This window comes from Callorhinus ursinus, unplaced genomic scaffold, assembly GCF_003265705.2.
Source record: "Callorhinus ursinus isolate GAN/ISIS: 27379988/994484 unplaced genomic scaffold, GSC_fseal_2.0 scaffold22, whole genome shotgun sequence".
Taxonomy (NCBI): domain Eukaryota; kingdom Metazoa; phylum Chordata; class Mammalia; order Carnivora; family Otariidae; genus Callorhinus; species Callorhinus ursinus.
The window spans coordinates 16271059-16293141 of NW_027397084.1; the positions used below are offsets into that span (position 1 = coordinate 16271059).

Consider the following 22083-nt stretch of genomic DNA (forward strand, 5'->3'; position numbering starts at 1 on the left):
AAACTTTACTTCCTGAACTTTTTGAACTCTGTGAAGTGACACAACCTATTCCCTTCACTAGGTGGCGCTCTCTTCCTCATCGACGGACAGACTATTCTTCCATAGTTCCCTCAGTTTCTGTTCTATCTCTGGTCATAAGGTCTCTCCAGGCTTCCTCATACTGTTCCTATAGGACTCATTGAAGGCTACACGATATTTGTGTAGTAAAAAGAAAGAGGACCAGGTCCAGAATTTTTAGGTTTTTAGGTTTTTTTAGGTTTCACCCGTATTTCAAATGTCATGGCAAAGCCGTTTCAATTCTCTGAGTTTCAGGTTAGTCTGTGGACTTCCTAACTGCCCTTGCATTGTTTTCGGTCTGAAGTTTACTGGCTCAAGTTTTCTACTCCTTGTGTACAGAAATGAAGTCTCAATTTTCAACAGTGCTTTGAATTCAGTGAATATTTGCTGAATCAAATAGAATGGCCGATGAGAAACAAGAAGTTTATCGCTAAGTCTGGTGGCATAACTGGGGAAAACAATGGTAAGGTTAGTTATTTTCTTCAACTAAATAAATGTCCATGTTAATAGATATCTCACGAAGGGTCGGCAAGCAGTTACGGGCTTCCCTTTGCCCTTCCTCCATCTCCGCCAACAGTTGTGATTTCTTTCCCTAAAACTGCAGAATCAAAGTTTGAATACTCTTCCTTTGTACAATTAGGGAAATGTCATATATAGTAATTCGTAGCAAAGAGAAAGGCTGCAGATTACTAATTCACGTTTCATTTGATAAGCTTCTTAATAAGCTCAGAAATCCTTGCCAGGTAAATACCAAGTTAGTCACTTTATTTCAAAGATAAAAATAATTATTTTCCTTGACAACAATCTAAACCTTTTCAGTATCTCAACAAGTGGCATTTGGTGTTTCAGCTCACCGCCACAGCTCTATGTTGGTAAAGATTATCTATTTCGGAGAGATTAAAAAATAAGCTTAACAAACAATGAATCATGGAACACTACGTCAAAAACTAATGATGTAATGTGTGGTGATTAACATAACAATAAAAAATTAAAAAAAAAATAAGCTTACCTCTTATCCTTCTTAGCCCACCACATCTGCTATTCACTTATGTGCTCTTTGCTTGTGGATACCTGAAATAGTGAGAAAAAATAAAAAAAGAAAATTAAATATAACTCAACAGCATTGTGTGCAAGGCAAACATTTACAATTTTAATTGATGACAGACACACACTTCGTAAAACTATTAGCATGCAACTCCAGCTGCAAAAACTGAACAGCAATATGCCTAAGCTGGTTAGCAGCAAAAAAGTAAACCAATCACATCGACAAAAGCCACCATAAACAAAAAAACTGTATTTAAAAGATTAGCAGTTTTGGCATTCATCCCTACCATCAAGTCTTTTGCTTTCTTTTTCCATCAAAATTTAGCTTACGTTTGATGTTAGCAAGAGTTGCATTACTATTATTGTTAATTTTAGTTCTGTTTATTGCCTTGAGGGTTATATATTGTAAAATAATTTTGGTGCCTCTAGTTAATGTTAATTAGTTGTTTTAATAACCTATAGACCTATTTGTTATGTTTTTGTAGGTTTACTTTTTTAACTATCAGGAACTTAATAACTGAGAATATTTAACATTACTGTTGCATAGGCAAAATTACAGAGTCACTATTAGTGTTACCTGTTTAACGTTTAGTCATCCTTTGAGTCCTGCGACATATTTCCTTAATAATCATCAGCCATCAAGTCTGATAGTCTCAAAAGAAATATCAGCCCTCTAAACTGCCTTCAAGGGCGGTGATATTTAGCACTGAAAATTACAAATAAAGTTTTGAGGTTGAATAGCAACAACTGGCCAGTGACACTGATGATTTGTTTGTCAAAACAAATTATTATAAACTACGCAAATGAAGTCCACGCACTCCTTTGAGTGAAAACAATAAAGTGAATCTACGCAATGCTTACATGTTGGATGGGATATTTAATGTGCGGGGAAACTCAAAGGTTGAAGAACTAGGCATTTAGACAGTGGTAAGTGGTAATCTTACCTCTTTATACTCCATTACTCTTTCTCACGAGAGACATGCTAATGCAAACAAGTCAATCAGAATTTGTGTTTAGCAAGATAAAGCTTAGAGGATAGTTTAAAATCCATTTATTATTCTAAATCCATTTTTTTCCATTAACATGTTATACATTAGTGTTTACTAACCATGATTCATGTAACAGTTTAGTTTGTTAACTTTTAAATTATTTAACAACCATAAGTTATTAATACATTTTTTAAGTATTACACAAATATCTTAAAACAGGCTTGGGTTCATTTTTGTAATTTTTAAATAGAAAACATTTTAGGCATCTCTTGAAGAAGAAATAAAGCAGGCATTTAAAGCTAGAAAACAAGTAATTCCAAATTTAGTTTTTACAAAAGTTTTCAGCTTTATTGACAAATTATGGCAAACATATTTGACAAATTGTGGTTTCCTATTTAGAGTAGCTTACACATGGAACTTTATGTGTGTTTTTTTTCTTTTTTAACAAATACAGGTTAAAACACTGAACAAATTCAGTTAGCTACATACATACAGTAGCTGCTTGTTTTCAACTCCATTAAAACAGCATTTAAAATTAAATTTACAAACTTAATATCGAACATCTTCATCTAACTAACAGATATTAAAAGACAGGTTAAAACATCTTATCTACAACTTTATTATCAGCTAGTTCAAAAATCATATTACAGTCTTTTAGCAACCCTAAACAAAGTTTTTGCTAGTTGATTGAGACTCAAAATCTGTTAACAGATTCATGCTCTTTCTTAAAAAAAAAGAAAAAGAAAAAAGAAAAAAGAAAAAAAGAAAAAAAAAAGGTTACACACAACAATGAAAAACAAGAGAATATCATCCTACTGAATGGTTTATAGACAATGCTTGCCAATGTCTTTTTTAGTCCGTTTTGTAAAATAATACTAGTGTCAATGTCACGCCAACAGTATAGGGGAAAATACAAGAAATATATGGGAGAAATCATGAGCAGTTATCCCTAGGATAGAAAAAAAAAAGGACTATTACTTGTCTTGTTGCTGTTTATGTGGAGACCACAGGCTATGAATTGTCTTTGAGGTGAGGTCACAGGTGAGAAGGACCTTCAATATCTACCATAGGGGTGCTCCCTGTATCCCCCTCTGGCTGACCTTGGCGGTGGTGCCTTCAGGCTGGAGCGGGTTGTGGCCCATTCTTCTGGTGCTAAGAACAAGAGAAAGACAGTAACATTCACGTGGCTTCACAGTTACCAGAAACAGTCATTTAAGACGTAAGAGTTGACCAAGGAAAAGAGAATAAAAGATCTCAACACTGATGGCTAAAGCCTTACTACATTTTCCACATGGTGAGGTCATCAAAAAAGTATATATTTTGAAATGCAGCCATGTGGAATTAAACTTGCAGGACATTCTTCAAAGAAGAGAAAGTTAAAGTCCTTGGGTAATTCCACCTTTATGATGTGTAAAAATTTTGTGCCACAAAAGAGAAGGAGGTATCAGTGTAAACTGCTCATTTTATCCTTTATACAGACTTCCAAAAGAAAGTGGATATAGGAATCCAGTGGTTCCTAGGCTTTGATTAACTTGAGAATCACCTGGGAATCTTAAAATAATACAAAACAAAACCAAAAATGACTAATGCTTGTTCTCTGACTCCCAAACAGAATGATTAGAAAAGAGATCTGGGGCTTGCTATTTTCCAGTGTTCCCCTAGATGGTTCTTAAGTGGTACAGGGTGAGATCCTTGTGCTAAACTTAGACAAAGTTAGTGAGAGAATGGCAGGATATGGAACAGAGTAAATTTAAGCAGTAAAGTCAATAAAGAATATGCTCATATCAGTTTTTACAAATGCCTTGAAAATAAAGAGGTATTTGTACACTAGGAAAAGTCCTCATTCACCTGTTAATCAGATTTCTAGTAACCTGAATGTTCTGAAACCTAGCCAAAAAACAAAACAAAACAAAACAAACAAACAAAAAACACACACAAGAAACAAGCCAACAAGCTTTTGAGTGTTGTGGAAAATAGCCTTTATAAAGTCTGTGACCCCAGAAGAGGAATGTAGCCCTTCTTCAAAGGGCCAGGGACTTAATAATAGGGTTTATGGTAACTTCTTATGTAATTCCTGAAGCTAAGTTATTTGGGTCTTTCAATCCAAATTCAGTTTTCGTTTGAGAGCAGATTTCATGCATGGAACTCTGATAAGAGGAAGTGTGGACATAGAAAAAGAGATTAGTAGAAAGAGACACACTGGCATTGATAGCTGATATATAGGATAGTGATGGTAACGGACATACAACTGGAAAGAAACTGCAGACTGAGGCCAACGATGTAGGTAGGGCATGTGTCCCTGGAGAGTTCAAGTGCCCCTAAGAATATTTTTGTACATAGTTCAGGAAGATTAAAGAAAAACAATAATAAAAATTTAGATTGTACTCACTATACTATATATAAGGCAAAGGATAGTGATGTACCATATAGAAAAATATTAAAATCCCATCAACATGGGAAAAAATAGCATTTAAATGGGCTTTTGGAGATATCCTCCATCAGAACTTCTTTATTATTATTATCTGATAATAAGTGAAAAGTTTATCTCTTCTACTATTTAAGGTACATGCTTAAGTTTATTTTAGTATTTGACAGGACATAAAATAGAAATGAGAACTTAAATAAAAATAAGAAATATTGCCTTTTCTCAGAATACAGATCTACTTAGATCAGGGGTTGGCAAACTAAGGCCAGTGAGCCATATTGGTTAGCTCTCTGTTTTTTTAAATAAAGTTTTAGGGAGTGCAGGCATGCTTATTTATCTGCATATTGTCTATGGCTGTTTTTACTCTATAAAGGCAGAGTTGAGTAATTGTGACAGAGACCATCCTGTCTACAAAGCCTAAAATATATAGTCTGGGCTTTTACAGAAAAGATTTACAGACCCCTGCTCTAGATCTTGTTGTCTTCTTTGGTTGGAGATTGTGGATGTTGGTCTTTCCGATGTGATCTCTTGAAGACAGGACTCTATCCCTAATCTGCCAGAATTTCTCAGCAGAGACGTTATGGAAAATAATTCTTTGTATTTACTTGATTGGAATTAAATAAAACTTTTTTTTTTATGTGCTAGAAGGGAAAACGGATTTTGCTTGCAAAACTAGCAAGTGCCTTCTCAGCCTTATGTAATACGAGTTTTACACTTTGACTATGAATAATCAAGAATATGTCAATGTCCTTGTCTTCTGGTGGTAAAATCTACCCCATTTTATTCATGTTTTTAACAAAAGGAATGTAATACTTTTTGCTTTATTCTGTTCTAGAGTATTAGAGATCCCTGGGTTGTAGTCTATGGGATTTAGAAACTGGGATAATAGAAGTTTCAAGTTTTCCCAGGGAATGGAAGTCTTGGATTCTTTCTCAGAAGCTTGGTGGTTTCTGTAAAATAGTGAAACAACATGAACAGAGTGACAGCAGTAGGTGCCATAGCTACCCCAGTTTTGTCAGAACTTTTAAACTGGCATAATCTTGGGGACTAGCCCGAGAGCACATTAAGTGTTTAATAAGAATCCACTGATTTAGGTTTACTTGGCTTTATCTAAAGCTCTAGGGCAGCTAATTTATTGGCTAATACCTTTCATTTCCTAACTTTTGGCTAACATTAACATGGGGAGGGTCACTATTCTCTGCTGTATTCTCAGCACCTGGAAAAAATGCAGTGCCTAGTAGAGGTTGAACACAATGAAAGATTACATGAACGACAGGATGAGTGAATAAATTGAGGAACTATGAGGCAGAAAGAGCTTCCAAGGACAACCTTAAAAACAGTAATATTTGAGCTGAAGACACTTGACATTAATTTTAAAAGCTTTATAACTAGAAATACATATTTTAGAGTTAAAATTCAAGAGGTTAGTTAGCTAAATAACAAAAGTATTTCACGACAGGATTTCATAAAACAATCATAGTGGACTCCAATTACAAAAAAGTGTAAAAGCATGTTTCATTGCACAAAAATGTGCTCTTATAATTCTCTGTAGTAAATTCATACTGTGTTCTTTCTTCCTTGCTGAAGGCTAGGAATGGGAAATACTGTTAGTCTATGAAAACTGTAACCAGAAGGGCAGACAAAATTAATTCCTACCCACGTGAAAGTTGTAGATTTTTCTAAGATTCCTTACCGTTAACAGAGGAGTCAAGGATTTATTTCACTTAATTCACGTTCTCAATAATAATAGTGAATTGAGATCAGGAGAGGTATTAATTCTATTTGTGCCAAATTTCCTTGGTCTATATTTTTCCTAATATCAGAACATTTATACGTAGTCACACATTTACAGTACCACGTAATAACACAAGGCAACTTCTTTCAGGGACGTTACCATCTTTGAATGTATACTGGAGCATTGACTCAATGGTTGTTTTTCCTTCGTCATTGTATAGGGTCATTGAGCCTTATATGGCAGCCAGTCCCCTCAGTGCCTATCATTGGATTTCTTCACCATAGTATCAGAGATAGAAGTGATTCTTAGAAATCCAAAGAAATTCTAATGTAAGTCTAATGTAAGTCCATCATAGAACCTTGCACATGGAAAAGACCCAAGCATAGGTAGAGACAAATCATTATAAGGTCCTTATGATGGGAATTCTCTAAAATTTGAAGTATAAAGCCCCAAGGATAGACTAAGAAATTGCCTGTCTTCTTTGAGCTCTACTATTCAGCAGATAAGATGGATTTAAAATATTTTAGGGAGAGGCATCTGGGTGGCTCAGTTAAGTCAGTTAAGCATCTGACTCTTGATTTTGGCTCAGGTCATGATCTCTGTGTTGTGAGACTGAGCACTGCATCAGCTCTGCCCTGTGTGTGGAGCCTGCTTGATTCTCTCTCTCCCTCTCCTTCTGCACCCCCCCCACCTTGCTCTCTTTCTCTCTAAAAAATAAAATAAATAAAATAAAATAATAAAATAAAATAAAATAAAATATTTTAGGGATTCATACAAATTTTGGAGTCCCTGACAGTGGTTTCTATTCCCACACTGTGGTCTAGGATGTTATTTTAAAAATCATTACAAACAATGAAATTTAGAAGTAATCTTTTTTTTGTCCTTTTGGAAACTAATAAAGGATGTAAGGTTCTCTCAGTATCAGGATCATTGTCATATGAGAAGCACCAGCTAGACTATAGATGTGAAATAGCAAATTAGATAACAAATTACTCCTCAGAGAATATGCAAAATAAATGCCTGCCAAGTTGAATTACTGGAATGGTTTACAGAATTGGGGATCTGGAAATAGGAAATGAAGATATGAGAAACAGCTTCAGTGACTTGATCAAATTCCCACCATTTCTAGGCTTCCCAATTGGGATTTTAATGTACCATACAGTATATGATATAAGGAGGGAAGGAGGGAAATAAAGCATTCATTAAATAATTTTTTGTCTTTACTAAAGATCTCCCATATGCTAGTCATTGTACTAAGCCATGAGTATAAGGATACTTTCAGGAATTTTTAGAGATCACAGGAAAAAAAACCACTATGAAATTTCATGGTGTACAACACATTTATAATTGATATTTGAAGAAAATGCTGGGGAAAGCCTAGAGGAGGGAACTACTAATTTCTATCACTCAACTGAACTTGGATTGAGCTCTAACATCTAAATCATCTCAAGGAAGTAATTTTCTGAGCAAATATACAGTGTAACTAAAAACTCAGATACTGTTTAACCTATTTAAGAGAATGCACTTTCTTTTTTATTTTTTAAAGATTTTATTTATTTGACAGAGAAAGAGATAGCAAGAGAGGAAACACAAGCAGGGGGAGTGGGAGAGGGAGAAGCAGGCTCCCCGCTGAGCAGGGAGCCCGATGCGGGGGGGGGGCCGGGGGGGGCTGGATCCCAGGATTCTGGGATCATGACCTGAGCCAAAGGCCACCGCTTAACTGACTGAGCCACCCAGGCGCTTGGACAACTCACTTTCTTTGAAGACTTTTTTATGTTAATTATTTTATATCATCCAGTCTTGTTTCTTAAACTGAATCCTAAGATCTATGAGAGGAGAGCCCTTTAGTGGCAGACACATAGGAAGAACACCATAAATATTTGTAAGCTACATATAAATAGATGATGTTACTAACTAAAAGGAATCTTGAAATCAATTCTGTGAAATAAGTACAATAGAATTCTTATTCAGGAACACATTGTTTGCAATTAGGTTAAGTGTTTCATGTATTTGAAATATATTAATATTTCTTTTAAAAAATGACTCTGCCTCTGTTTTTTTTTTAATTAGACTGATTTTTTCCCCCAGTTCAGTCAAGTTTTACAGAATTCCATAAAGTGTGTCTCCTTCATATGCCAATAAGCATCATTGCAGAACATCTTACTTTGATAAGGGCGTGTAAATTACCCAGGTAACTCTTCTTGTGTATTCGATGTTACTCTAGTGACTTCAAAAGCTTCTGTATCTCAAATACTCTGCTTTCAGGAGAATCAAATCTATTAAGTGGTGTGCATTTTTCAATGTGCTCTCCCTCCTGCCCTGGGACCAGCTACTTTGGGGAGCATTCAGAGTGGGAAAGAAAAATCTGGATGATATTTAAAGTTGCAAAACTGTGTTCTCTGATTCTTCTGGAGATACTAGAAACATTGAGGTTCTTGGTGGGGAAATTGAAACATAGGACAAGGTACCAATTTGGGACACATCAGCATTATTTAAGTACCTGCAAAGTAAACTTTTAGTGTTTATCTTTCCAGACATAGGTTTAAAATGCCACCTTCAGAGTACATTAATTTTAGGAATCAGTTTAGAAAGGGTATAGGATGTCACAGAAATTATTGAGGGTGCAGCTCTTATGTTCACAGTTTGCTAGACCTACATAGCTAGTTGTTTATATATCTGAGGTCTGAAAAAGAATCTAAAATTTGTTTTTTAACTCACCACAACAAAAAGGGAGAACTCATGCTACTTATTTTTGTTATACTGTGAACCAATATGCAGACACCACAACTAAAGTAGGAAACCTAAATTAATCTCTATTATTACAAACCACTAGTGTCTCATACAAGAGCATTTACAAGGTTGATTAGAATTCACCTGGCTCTCAGGCTCTCTGTTTGTTGGTCTCAATTAAACTTCTGATTTCTCTCTAAGGAATATCAATCTATTTAAAAGCACCTTTTGATACTTAGTTGTGTTATTGCTATTTATTCCCAAAGAGAATATGTTAGATTAGATGTTCTGTTGTTGTAACTCACTATGACAATATCTGTTTTTTTTATTTAATTTTTAAATACCTATCCTATTTTAAAAAGTTAAGATATTCACTCTCATCACATCTTCCAAGGGTCAAACACAGTGCTAGGCATTTTATGTGTATTATTAGCAAATACAATTTTCCTGCAAGATAGGTGCCAATGTCGTCTTCCTTTTAAAGATGAGAAAATTTTGGCTCAGAAAGTTTGTTTGGAAGACCCAGAATTTTTTTAGAGATTTATTTATTCTTTTTAGAAGGTGAGGAGGGGCAGAGAGAGAGAATCTCAAGCAGACTCCTCACTGAGCATGAGCCCTACACAGTGCTCTATCTCACGACCTGAGATCATGACCTGAGCCAAAATCAAGAGTTGATGCTCAACCAACTGAGCCACCCAGGTGCCCCAGAAGACCCAGAATTTTTATCTTTAATTGTCTTACCATTTTCCATCACTCCTTTCATCTGAAAGAAGATCCTGACTTCCACTCTCTTTTTCCTTTTCTTGCCTGGAAAATAGGACTTCATTTACTCTAATTCCCTTGAATTATATAATAACTGGTGATTCCAACAACAATTAATTAGCTAAATGAGTGAGAATGTAGCTTTAATTTTGTTAACAAGAGTGTGGGCTGCTTGAGCTGAATTTGTTAAGGTGCAAATCTAAGTGTTCATTCATCTAAGGTAGAAAGCAAGATTGTTCCAAGCATTTTAAAATATTAATGGAACATTGGAACCTAATGGTTCAACAATTTTATCTACACAATTTGTATTGCCACTATGAGTAATTGCAGTTTATTGTTTTAAGATACAGAGGGTAAAACATTGTAGTATTGAAGGGGAAATATGGATGACCAGCATCTGTTTTCACAGATGAACATAGTGAATTCTGTTTCAAGAAGAGTTAACCTTGAGTTCACCGCAGTTATGCTCTCAGGAAATTCAGTCAGTTTCTGGGAAGCATTTATAGCTTTTATCACTGTTTCAAATTTTTAATTAGATATTCCCTGTTAGAAAAAAGTAACACTTGGAATAATCCATCTAGAGAATAACAGAGGGCTGTTATTCTCAATTCTAGAATTTTGTGATGCACATGGCAGGCACTTGGTAATTATTTATTGAATACATTAATTCTATTTAAATATTTTGCATCTTCATTTTGTACCCACAAAAGAAGCCACAGCCTTCCCTCGGATCTCTTCACTTCGAATAGGACTCCCAGGAGTCTTATAACTAGGCCTGCCTTTGAATTCTGGTTCTTCCTCTTTCTTACTGAAAGACTTCTTTGGCAAGTGGCAAGTTTCTTACTCTACACGCTGATGACAAATTTAAATTGTCAGAGACCATTCTGAGCTTCCGACATGCATATCTAACTGCCCATGGGGCATCTCCTCAGGTGTTTCAAAGTCAACTTTTTCCAAAACTAAACTCATCTTTTTCTCCATACTACTTACTGCTCTTCACAAGTTTCGTATTACAGAGACTGAAGCTACTAACTACAGCTTGGCTGTTACTCATCAGAAGCCTTGGCCTGGTCAATCTAACCAGTCATCAAACTTTGCCTTTTCTTCCTTAATATGTATTTAACTCATGCATTTCTTTCTATCCATTCCCAACCCTATTCCATGGCAAACCATTCTCATCTTTGCCCAGAGTACCCAGCTCTCTAGTTATCTTTTGTGACTTTCCACGACTGTATATCATATATTTATATGCTGTAATATATATGTTATATATATATTATAAAATACATATATCTGTGTATATACATGTATATATTCCCTAATATATGTGTGTGTGTGTGTGTGTGTGTGTGTGTGTGTGTATGTGTATACACTCCTACTCTACTCCACCTTCTAGCCAGAGAAAGTACAATTGATCAGGTCTGTTCAGTTGCTCTTGTAGCATACTCAAGCTCAAGTCCAAATTCCTTAGCAAGGAATTCCACTCAGAGCCTAACATGATCTGACCCCTGCCTTCATTTTAGAATTGATGACTTTGGTGATCACCTGAAGCACAAGTATTCTACAATATTCATTGAAAAATATTTCTTGGGTCTTGAAATAGGAGGAGTGTTGGTATAGTTAAGATTTTAAAGTCTTTTTCTCAAAAGGAAGGTCATCTTGTTTTTGCATGGAAATGGACCAGTTAGCAGAAGAAATCAGTAGAACGAACTACTTAAAGGTTTCAAGTACAAAAGATTCAAACTTTAGATACTTGTTATATTTTGGCAAATGAATGATTTCATTTTGCTTAATATATTGAGAAAAAGCTTACAATTTCCTTAACTAGCAAAATGTTTATGGATTAGTTTTTTTTTGATTACTTATTTTGATTCATCTTAAGAATGATGATGATTTCTGGTAGTTATTCCACAAACCAGAGATGGACTCGGTCTTTTGGGACTTCTTAAGAGCTTCTCTTGGCTCCTGGGGAACTTGTCCTAAATACCAACATTTTCCTCAAAAGCAATGAGATTCATTTTAGTCTTTGAAGAGCTTCTTAGGTGAGGTCCCTAAGAGGCTTTCAAAATAGGTATTTCCCATTAGCCACCTGGACCATGAAACAGAGAGATAACACCTGACTCCAAAGTCCATTTGTTGACATAAACAACAAATATGAATGTTTAAAGTGTAGTCCATATTGAAAATACGCATGGGTAAGTTCAGGAAGACAGTTTGATAAATATATGAGTCATCTACAATGAGGAAAACTGTTGAAACTTTTGAAGGTAAAATTCTGAAATACATCTGTGGCTCAACTAGTTGGTACTTGACATGTCTCTAGTAACTTTAATTCACCTCAGTGAAATATGGGTCTGTGGCCATGGCTGGGTTTTATAACCTGAGAATTAAATCATCTTCCAGTTTCTTTTTTTTAGTCTAGGTATGGAAATTCTAGGGCCATTTTTCTTAACCTTTCTCCATTCTTATACATACCCTTGTTTAGTATCTCCAAATTTACTTCATGTATATACCTAATTTCCAAATCATTACATGATTTCACAATTTTATATTCTGTGGCTAAGCTTAAGTTATTGGAATTACTGCTATTTCTGATTGTGAGCTCCAGGAAGATAAAAAAAAAAAAATGTCCAACAAACTTGAGGCTGCGCCAAGAATTGCATTCAAGGTAGTTTAGCTTGCAACAAGTGAATTTTACTAGTTTCTATGTTCCCAGATGCAGCCACTATGATTGGGAATGTGAGGAAGAATCATTGTAATTCAAATATGCTATGATTAGTGTATTACCCCGTCCCTTGCTGGTGGTACAATTTTTATACTGTCTACTCTGTTTTAGCCCCTACCTTATACACTTTACACATTATCATATTTATAATATTTAATATTTAATAATGACTGTACCATTTCATTTCTAGTTATCATCTATTAATAACTGACAAATTATACATGTAACTAAAATTTAAGCTTATATTTTATTCTTGATTCTACTGTGTAATATCTTGCAGCTATAGAAGAATAAAGGCCAGTGGTTCTCGGTATTTTAAAATAAGTAGGTTTCTATCTTCTTAACTTTGGAGTTAAGATCTTATCTAAGTAAAAACGAGATAAAGAATCCAGTTAGAGAAAGGATTTCCAAAATGGAAGGTACAGGAAAAAAAAAAGGGTGAATAATAGATAATTGGACACAATTTTCTGACTTGAATTTAAAAAATACTTCTACAATTGTCAAAATCTGGAGTCAATCAAAAGCCTGCAGAATTCAGCCACAGACTTTTTTTTTTTAAGATTTTATTTATTTATTTGAGAGAGAGAGAGAATGAGAGACAGACAGCACGAGAGGGAAGAGGGTCGAGGAGATTGTATTTCATGTTGTGTAGGCGTCTGGGTAGTCAGAATACCGTCGTGGCATTCCGGATAAGGTCAGAGGGAGAAGCAGACTCCCTGCAACTGAGCCACCCAGGCGCCCCAGCCACAGACTTTTTTTATACATAAGGACTTTATGAGAACTAATGGAAGAATAAGAATGATGTTATAAAATGATATTTTATAATTCTCTTCTCCAAGAATTCCAATGATGCCTTCAACTCAGTGAAGGAGGTAGGCTTGGTGATGTACCTTCATAGACAAAACAGACTGAATTTGTAGCTATTTGATTGCTTTACTCCCCCCCCCCACATTTGTCATTTCTATACTTGAGAACAGAAATGGGCCCAGAGTGTATTCTTAGACCAACACCAAGTTATGGGAGTTACAGAAAACCAGGTTTTAAGCTCAGCAAAGTGTTAACCTGGCTGTTTGGCCAGCTCTGACTCTTATGTTTTTGCCTCAACATGTGTCTGCCTGCTTTCCCAGGTTGGTGCTCTCATCTCACTCTCTGTGTAATAAAAATTTGGGCTACCCTTTGTCCCCAGTTACTGTGCAGTAACTTCTAAACTCTGGAATTTCCTGGAGTAATGGGGAAGTCTTATTATTCATGGTGGGTTCCTCCGGTAGTTCATGCCAATAAGATGGCTTGGGATGGGGACTGGTCATGCCAACCAGGAGATTAGAGGGTTTGGGCGTTAACCATGTGACACCAGCGCAATCTGGAGAAGAAAGAAAGGAGTCTGGAGATACTCAGTTGTTCATGCTGCATAATGGAGCTATAATAAATCTCTGGGCACTGAGGTTTGCATGAGCTTGGCAGTACCTTGTGTGTTGTTACACATCAGTATGCCAGGAGGAGAGTGCCACCCTGAAGATTTTGAGAGCTTTATGTTTGGGGCTCTCCCAGACCTTGCTCTATATATCTATTTCTCTCTCTGCCTGGTTCTGCCTTCTTTCCTTTTGCTCTAATAATTAATCGTTAAGTTAGAGCCCTTTCCTTAGTTATGTGAGTCATTCTGGCAAATTATCAAACCAGAGGGGGTAGTGGGAACTCCAAATTTGTAACCAGCTGGTCAGAAGAAAGGGTGGCCTAGAGTCTCCCAAACTTGTGACTGGAGTGTGAAGTGAGGGCAGTTTTGTGGAGAGTTGTGCCCCTCACTTGTAACATTTGGGCTAACTCTGGGCACTCACCCTAGTTGGTTTGCTCTCCCAGTCTTCTCAGCAGCCTGAACTTAGCTCTTTGCCATGACTAGACCTATCCCAGCTAGAATTTCCAAATGCCAACAACCTCCAGGGGTATCCATCTGTCACCTGCTGCTGCACTCCCCTGATCACGAGGGGATGTCTCCTGGAAACTTCCTGCACAGTTGCCAGGCTCCAGAGAGACTGACCTAAGTGTTCTAGATCCATCCTCCCCCTCCCCTGGCCTGTCTTGTTACCAGCAGAGCTAAAGGTTTGACAATGTCCCCATTTGGTTAGGTAATTTACAAAAAAGACACCAGTATTTGTCATCAGTAATCATAATTACATTTTCAACTGGCATATTTTTTCAGCGATCTGTATATATCAGTTCCCATTGAATCATTCAATAAATTATGACATATTTGATAAATATGTGTTGCACATTTATTTCAGGACAGTGTATCTTAGTCTTTTACAAATTCATACCCTCTATCAATAAAAATAAAAGTCTCCCCAAACTGTGGAAATTTTATAAAGACCCCCTAAGGTGGTATGCCTCCAGGATATATTTTTTCTTAGCTAGTCTATTTCCAGGTGGCCAAGAAAATGTTTTCCCAGCTTTATATTTTATATTCTGTACTTTGGTTTTAAAAATAGCTCATTTTTGTATATTCTAAATGTAAATCATTATCATGTTGAATTTACTTTTTTTGTACATGATTTGTTCACCCCAAGATTCTGACAATAAATCACTCAACTCTTCCCTCCCCATCAGTTAAAATGATTGTAACATTAACTCAGCAGAAAAGAAAGTGATAAAAGAACTTTCCTATGGCTTGTTTTATTGTCTCAACAAGAGAGCTGTTAGGTGCATGTGAGCTGTAATTTTTTGTGAACTCTCTGTCGGGTGAATTTTAGACAAAGTCAAGTTTGAGATTTAAATGGTCAGCACACAATTGTTCAAAAAAGGGACAAATTCTATTTTCCATTCTTTAAATGTATTTTTTAAGTGAATTTAAAATGCCAGGTCCGAGAACACAGTATTTGCTTATAAAGTACCCAGTGTTCTAAAAGGTAGCCTGTGCATAACTCGTATGGTGCCTTTAAAGAATGAAAGTGCCTGGCGCAGTTTTGACCATTCATATTAAAATCATAGGCTGCTTTTCATCATGCTCCCATGTATGTATCTAAAACTTATTCTCAACTCTAGCTTCCAGAAGAACCACCCAGAAAGCTATTCAACTGATGCCGCCAGTTCTCATCTCCAAGGATTGTGATGGAGCTCATCTTGAGTGGTAACTGGATGTTAGTATTTTTTCAAGATTTACCAGGTGATTCTAAAATGTGTAATTAAGGTTAAGAATCTCTGATCTGAAATATTGAAAAGCAGGTTCCCGTTTTGCCTAAAACTGAATGGAAACTGTAATGTATCTATTACAGTGGAAGCGATAGAGTAGTAATGAATGCACTGATCTTTTTGATTGTCTGTCTAGGCAACATAATCTACATTTATTATCCAGATTAGTTGAATTAGATATCCATCTCATTGCAATGTCTGAAATAGTAAAGACCAGAAAGTTAGCTCTTTCTGTCTTAAGTTAATTTTACAAGTGAATTTTAGGGGTGCCTGGGTGTCTCAGTTGGTTAAGCGTCTGCCTTCAGCTCAAGTCATGATCTCTGGGTCCTGGGATCGAGCCCCGCATCGGGCTCCCTCCTCAGCAGGGAGCCTGCTTCTCCCTCTGACTTTCCCCCTCTCATGCTATCACACTCTCTCTCTCAATAAATAAAATCTTTTTTAAAAAAGTGAATTTTAAAATACTTTAGAAGCTCCATTTCATTAGTCCTTTAAAATAAAGGACTAATAAAGTCTAATAATTTTATATAGTCCTTTATATAATAAAGGACAAAAAACTTTAAAAATAAAGTTTAAAAATCTATGTTAAAAGCTCAATAGAATAAATCACAGTGACATTTTTATCATGTAACAACTTCAATATTAATAAGTCCTAGGAAAAATAAACAGTCCTAAGATACATGAGTTTATAAAATGAGTGGTAAATTCTTGCCCATGTTAAGAAATTTATCTTCATTTATATAATCAATTTCTTCAAATTTATATTTCTACTTACTGTTAAAAATGGACAGACTTTGTTCTTGAATCACATGGATGGCATGATTGCCAGCTAGCTTCATTTTCTTTTGCTCTTTTCACAGATTAATCAATGCAGGGCTTATTTTCATACTGGGATAATAATCATTCCTGCTTCTGAACACAAAATGAGCTTTGTGTTCTGTGATCGTCTTGAAGTGAGGCACTCAAATGCCCTAGAATATGGCACAAAATTCTTTTTGCTTTCATTCATTTCAAGACAGTGTATTAATATTATCCTCCTTGCTTCCACACAGCTGTCATTTTAAATGCCACTAAAGAATGGATGCATAATTAGCTCTTCAGTTCGTACATTAAATACATTTTAATAAACAGTTCTTTTCTCTTAGAAGAGAATATTGCCATCCATTCTTAGCTGTCAGTCTCAGAGAGAATTTAGAGGGTGTTTCCTATGTGAAACATTGCTTAGCCAAGCTGATCTATGCACTATATTTTAAATGCACCCTTATTGAATTATGAGCTATTCAGACTTACCCAAAACAATTATAATGACTCTGGTAAATTAGGAAATATTTTTAAAATGAAGAAACTGATTTGGATTCCTGTAAGTCCAATATTCATGCTCTAAAAATAAATTCAAATTATCAGAAACTTAAAATTTAAATCTTAATAATAATTAAAGATCAATGAAATGTTTAATAAATATTAATACATTAAATATTAATATAATAAATAATATGTTGTATTTTAATACTAGCATTTATTTAAAGGATTTAATGTTTAAAATTTTATATTTATAATACTTCAAGAAAGAATAGCTTAATCTTTAATATAAAATTGTATGCAAATATCTTGAATAATCCAATTGTGATGATGCCCAAAAGGATGCATGATTTTCTTTGAGGTCAACATATCTGTCACTTCAACATGAATTATGGGCCTGAAAGAGACAAATACAATTTTAATCTAGTGATACACAAAGCACAATGTATGAAGATTCAGAGTGAGGCATCACACTGAATGACTGGATTTTTACTTCTGGTGGTTTATTTCAAACCATTTCTAAGGGAATCCTAAGAGAGAGATTCCATCCATGAGTCTTTTGAGTGCAGGACCCAGTTATCCTGAAGAGCGTTCTTCTTCCTTTCCTAATACCTGTTAGCCCCACAATTCTTTCCAGCAACCTGAGCAGGAGAGGCAACTGACTGTGAGCCTCTTCACATACTGTCCAAATCTGGGTTGTTGCCAGGAAACTGAGAATTGGGGCTATTTGTTTTATAAAAAATACAGTCATTCCATTGAGATTTAGTATCTGTACCCAGGATACAACCAAAATGTAACAGAGAGGAATTACTAATTTAGAATGGAATTGAATGAATAAGTGGAGATGAAAGGTTTAATTGTTATTGATTTAAAAGATTGTACACAGTTCATTAAAGGTAAGCTATAAATGGATGCTTGTTAATATACTAGTTACTATGTGAGGTATGCAAAATTAATGAAAAAATCAATCAATCTGTATTTGAGGTGAGTAGGTCCTCAAATAACTGCTCCACATGCATATTTAAATTTCATCATCTGCTCATTTGCATATGATAGGATGAGCAACCTATCAGCATGAAGCCTGTACTTCAAGCTCCCTCTACATAATAACCTGATACCAAAATCTGAGTGTATACAATGCATTTTAATTTGTTAATTAGATTTCAAGATGATGATGCTGAGCACTTACTATTTCTCAGCTTTTGACTTGGCCCTTTTTCTATTGTCTGTAGAAGATATGAGATGTATGAGAATTCTCAAAATTGAAATCTGATTACTATGTGGATTGACCACAGGTATTTTCTTTATTTCCTGGTTATACAAAAGGAGTATCCCTTTTCAACTGATCATATTAGTGGTTAATTCTGATAGCACATGTGAAAATATATTAAATTCTGCATTTTGTCAAGGTATAATTGTAATAATTAAGAGCTGAAAAAGAAAACATTTACTTAATGATAGGAAAATCTTAAAGGAATTTTTGTAAAGCAGTCTACATTGTGTTCTCTTTATAAATAAAATATGTATCACGATGGATTAAAAAATTGGCAAAATATATAACAAAAAGTAAAGAATGAATACATATGTAGCATAATTCAGGATGATTTAAATTTCCTTCTTTTTCAAAACTAATTTTCTATAGTAGATGTGTATTATTTTTAGAATAAGAAAAAATAAGTTATATTTTTTAGGTGAATCAGGCCTACGTATCTGCTTAGATTTCTAAACACTGTGGCAAAAGAAATTCTAAAAAAATAAGATCAATTTCACATATGCATCATTTAAAACCTAGTTGCCTTTGTTCAGAGTCCCTGATCCCTATTCTGTGGCCAAATGTGTACCACAGATGGGTGACAGTGAGCCGAGAGGGTTATGGGGTGGTGGGTTGGACCCTGGGCTGCTGGAATCCTGGCTTGTGAGCAGCTTCTCCCTCAACCCACTGTGCTGCACACATATCATTTTCTGTGAGATCTACACCATGAAAAAAGGTTGCAACACATTAGTTAGATTTCTTTGCTTCAGCCCCTGGAATATCACTTCTGACCCCAATAAAATGACTTAATAAATTCTGTCCTGAACAATTATCCTTCTGACAGGAAAATCAAGAAGGGCTTCCTAAATTAGAATGCATAAAGTGTTGACATATCAACATTTTCAAACAAAGAATAAAAACACCTTGAACGTGAAGCATATTCTCAAATTAATGCTTGCTCAATAATGTCAGAAAATGGCAACAGATGCTAGTGGCCAAAGAAAAGATCATGGCCCTAAAGACCAGTCTATTTTTAGCCACATATATGTATCTAATCTTTCCACACTAAGAATATGGCCAATTTGGCTGACATTTTAGTTAATTTAGTTAATAAAATAGGTTAAAAAAAGTTATGTAAAAATTCCTATGTAATATCTTTCTTACTCTGTCCAGACATTTTCCTTATTACTTTATTAAAAATACTTTATTAAAATACTTTTAAAATACTCAATACTTTATTAAAAATAATGTGTCAACTGCTTCTGGGTGCTGAGAAGTGCTTATTGATAAATTATAATTTGACCCAGAATGAAATCTAGTGCTTATGGGCAGGCGTAGCTTTTAAAATAAAAGTGGTTGTTTGTAGACTTTGTTGCAGCAGAAGAATCAAAGAACCAAGAAAGAATCATGTAAGACCCATAGGTCAGAGAGGTGGACCCTGCTCTCCTGACCATGGTCCCTGGATGTCCGTTATAAAATCTGAAAAGCCATAGTATATATTCACACACTTTTCCCTATTACCTCACATGGTAATACCATTTTAAAAAATAATTAGAAACAGAAAACTCATCTCTTATTACCAGCTACACAGTCAGATATCATCCATTAATTTTAGTACATGTAATTCCATAAAGTAAAGCTCATAGGGGTGATTTTCCTCAAATTGTTGTGCCAAGTATAAAAAGCAATGACTGTATTTTGCAAATGAAAATCCCAGTTTTAAAAAGTGAGTTTATAAATAGTAATGTGAGTTTCAAGAGATTGTTCACCACAGTATCTCCAGGATTGAGAACAATGGCTTGCACATGTTAGCCATTAAATAAATATTTGTTACACGAGTAATGTTCTCTGACTTTCTCTTGTATCACATGGTTTATAATCTGGCACAGTTTTTTATATGTAGCCATAGGTTTCTCAACAATAGACAGGAACCAGGGAGGGAAAATATCTATCATGTATACCATCATATTCCTACAGCCTGTAAATACCTATATGCACACAATTGAATGAATTAAAGGCCCATGTTGTATCTTATTTACCTATCATCCTAAGTAATCATACAAGGCACGTGACTTGATTCCTATTTGTTCTTTTTTTAAAATTGTATTATTTATTTGAGAGAGAGAGAGAGAGAGAAAGCATGAACGGGGAAGGGCAGAGGGAGAAGCAGACTCCCCACTGAGCAGGGAACCCGATGTGAGACTCGATCCCAGGACCCTGAGATCATGACCTGAGCTGAAGGCAGACGCTTAACCAACGGAGCCAGTCAGGCGCCCCTTGATTCCTATTTGATTAAGAATATGCTTGGAACAATGCAGATTTACTTATTGCGCTGTTGAACTAAGAGAATGCTGCAGCAACTGAGCCAGACATGTGCGAACTTGTCCATCACTTATTTTTTCTGTGAAATAATTTCTGAAAACATATTTCAGTTATTTTGGAGAATATCCCTGTCTCTCACAGCAGGGAGATTATGATCATTTGATTGGTGCTGGAGAAGCTGGAGTCTGAGAGAGAGTGAGCCTAGTGCTCATTTTGGGTTAATTCTTTATTTTTTCCTGTAAAATACTCTAGAAAACCTTCATCCCCTTAGATTAGTGGGAGAGTAGCTGGCAGGATTTAGAGAAATCTCACTAAGTTCAACATCCTTCCTTTAAAAAAAAATCAGGTTTAAAGTACCAGATCCTGTTCTTTCTCTCTAGGTCCACTGAACTCTGCCCCGACTCCTAACAACAAAATCGGACGCACTTGAATATTCATTCTTGCTCTGTCATTTGCGAATTGTTTAACTCAGGCAAGTTACTGACAACTCTGAGCCTCAGTTCCTTGTTTGTAAAGTGCAGATGACAATATGAGTGTGTACCCTCTATGATTCTAGTGGGGATTCGATTATGTAGATATACACAGAATGTTTAATGAGGATTATTTCCATAATCTCTAATCCTCGTGATAAATTGCTTAGTACAGAGCCATAATAGGTAGGTGCCTCATGTGTGGTAGCCCCAAGTGATAGCATTCCAACCACTGGTGAAACTATAAAAACAGAAGCTGCGTCCCACAGCTGTGCTCTCATATTGACTTGACCTCTCTTGTTTAGTTTCCTCATTATAAAATGGAGATAAAAACACTTAACAGTTCAATTTATCATAAAAAATAAATGAGAAGATATATGTAAGTAAGTAGCTTATGGATGGCAATCACTGTGGGGGCGGTTTGTTTTTCTACTATTTTTATTTTCTACTCCTGTTTCTACTCCTCATGGTAGTCCACCTGGAGAAGTGAGGCGATTAGGTAACGAGTTTCAGTGAGGGTGTACTTCCTCCTTTCCTCCTGGGGTCTGGACCTTCCTTCATCCTTATAAAGCACTGCACCTGCACAATGTGGAGCCCTGAACACAGAGGCACCATTCATGATCTCTTCTACTGCTCCCCATAAAGAGAAACAGAGTGGCTATGGTATTATTTCAATAAGAACTGGGGACCGAAAACATTTAAATAAAGGTTATTTTTCAAGGTGGCCAACCGGTGACACTGCATATGTATTTTAAGGAATGAGAAACTACCTTTCGAAAGTGATATACTATATGGATATGTCATGGTTACTCAATAAATCTTACTGAATTGAATTACAATTAATTTTAAGTAGTATTTTAATTAAACTGCATTTTTGAAATTAATTTTATAGACTGACATGCTATTTGACTATGAAATTCTTATGCCAAGCGTTATATGGCACTTCTAAGAGCTATAAGAAAATAACTTGAAAGCCACAATTTCGGCCCTTAAACCTTTTAAAATATTTTAACTGTGTATTACTCTAATGATCTTTGTTACAGCAGGAAAGACATAGCATTGTTGTCAAATCAATGAGTCAGTGGACACAGTGGAA

General features: G+C 35.5%; 1 protein-coding gene across 3 annotated transcripts in view; it reads right to left on the reverse strand.

Moving 5' to 3' along the window:
- Window positions 1-1070: 1070 nt before the first annotated feature.
- KHDRBS2 (KH RNA binding domain containing, signal transduction associated 2) overlaps window positions 1071-22083 on the reverse strand; it is a 573339-nt gene continuing 552326 nt past the window's right edge. Inside the window, exons 9-11 of one of the 3 annotated variants that reach the window (XR_012381941.1) lie at window positions 9722-9787; window positions 3069-3242; window positions 1071-1128 (exon numbers count right to left, since the gene is read on the reverse strand). Coding sequence is in view for 2 of the 3 variants with exons in the window: in XM_073905157.1 (XP_073761258.1) it covers window positions 3145-3242; window positions 9722-9787 (164 nt within the window). In the remaining variant the exon portion in view is untranslated. Of the gene's footprint in view, window positions 1129-2316; window positions 3243-9721; window positions 9788-22083 lie in introns of those variants that run through there. The other 2 variants (XM_073905157.1, XM_025890538.2) reach the window with 2 other exon arrangements.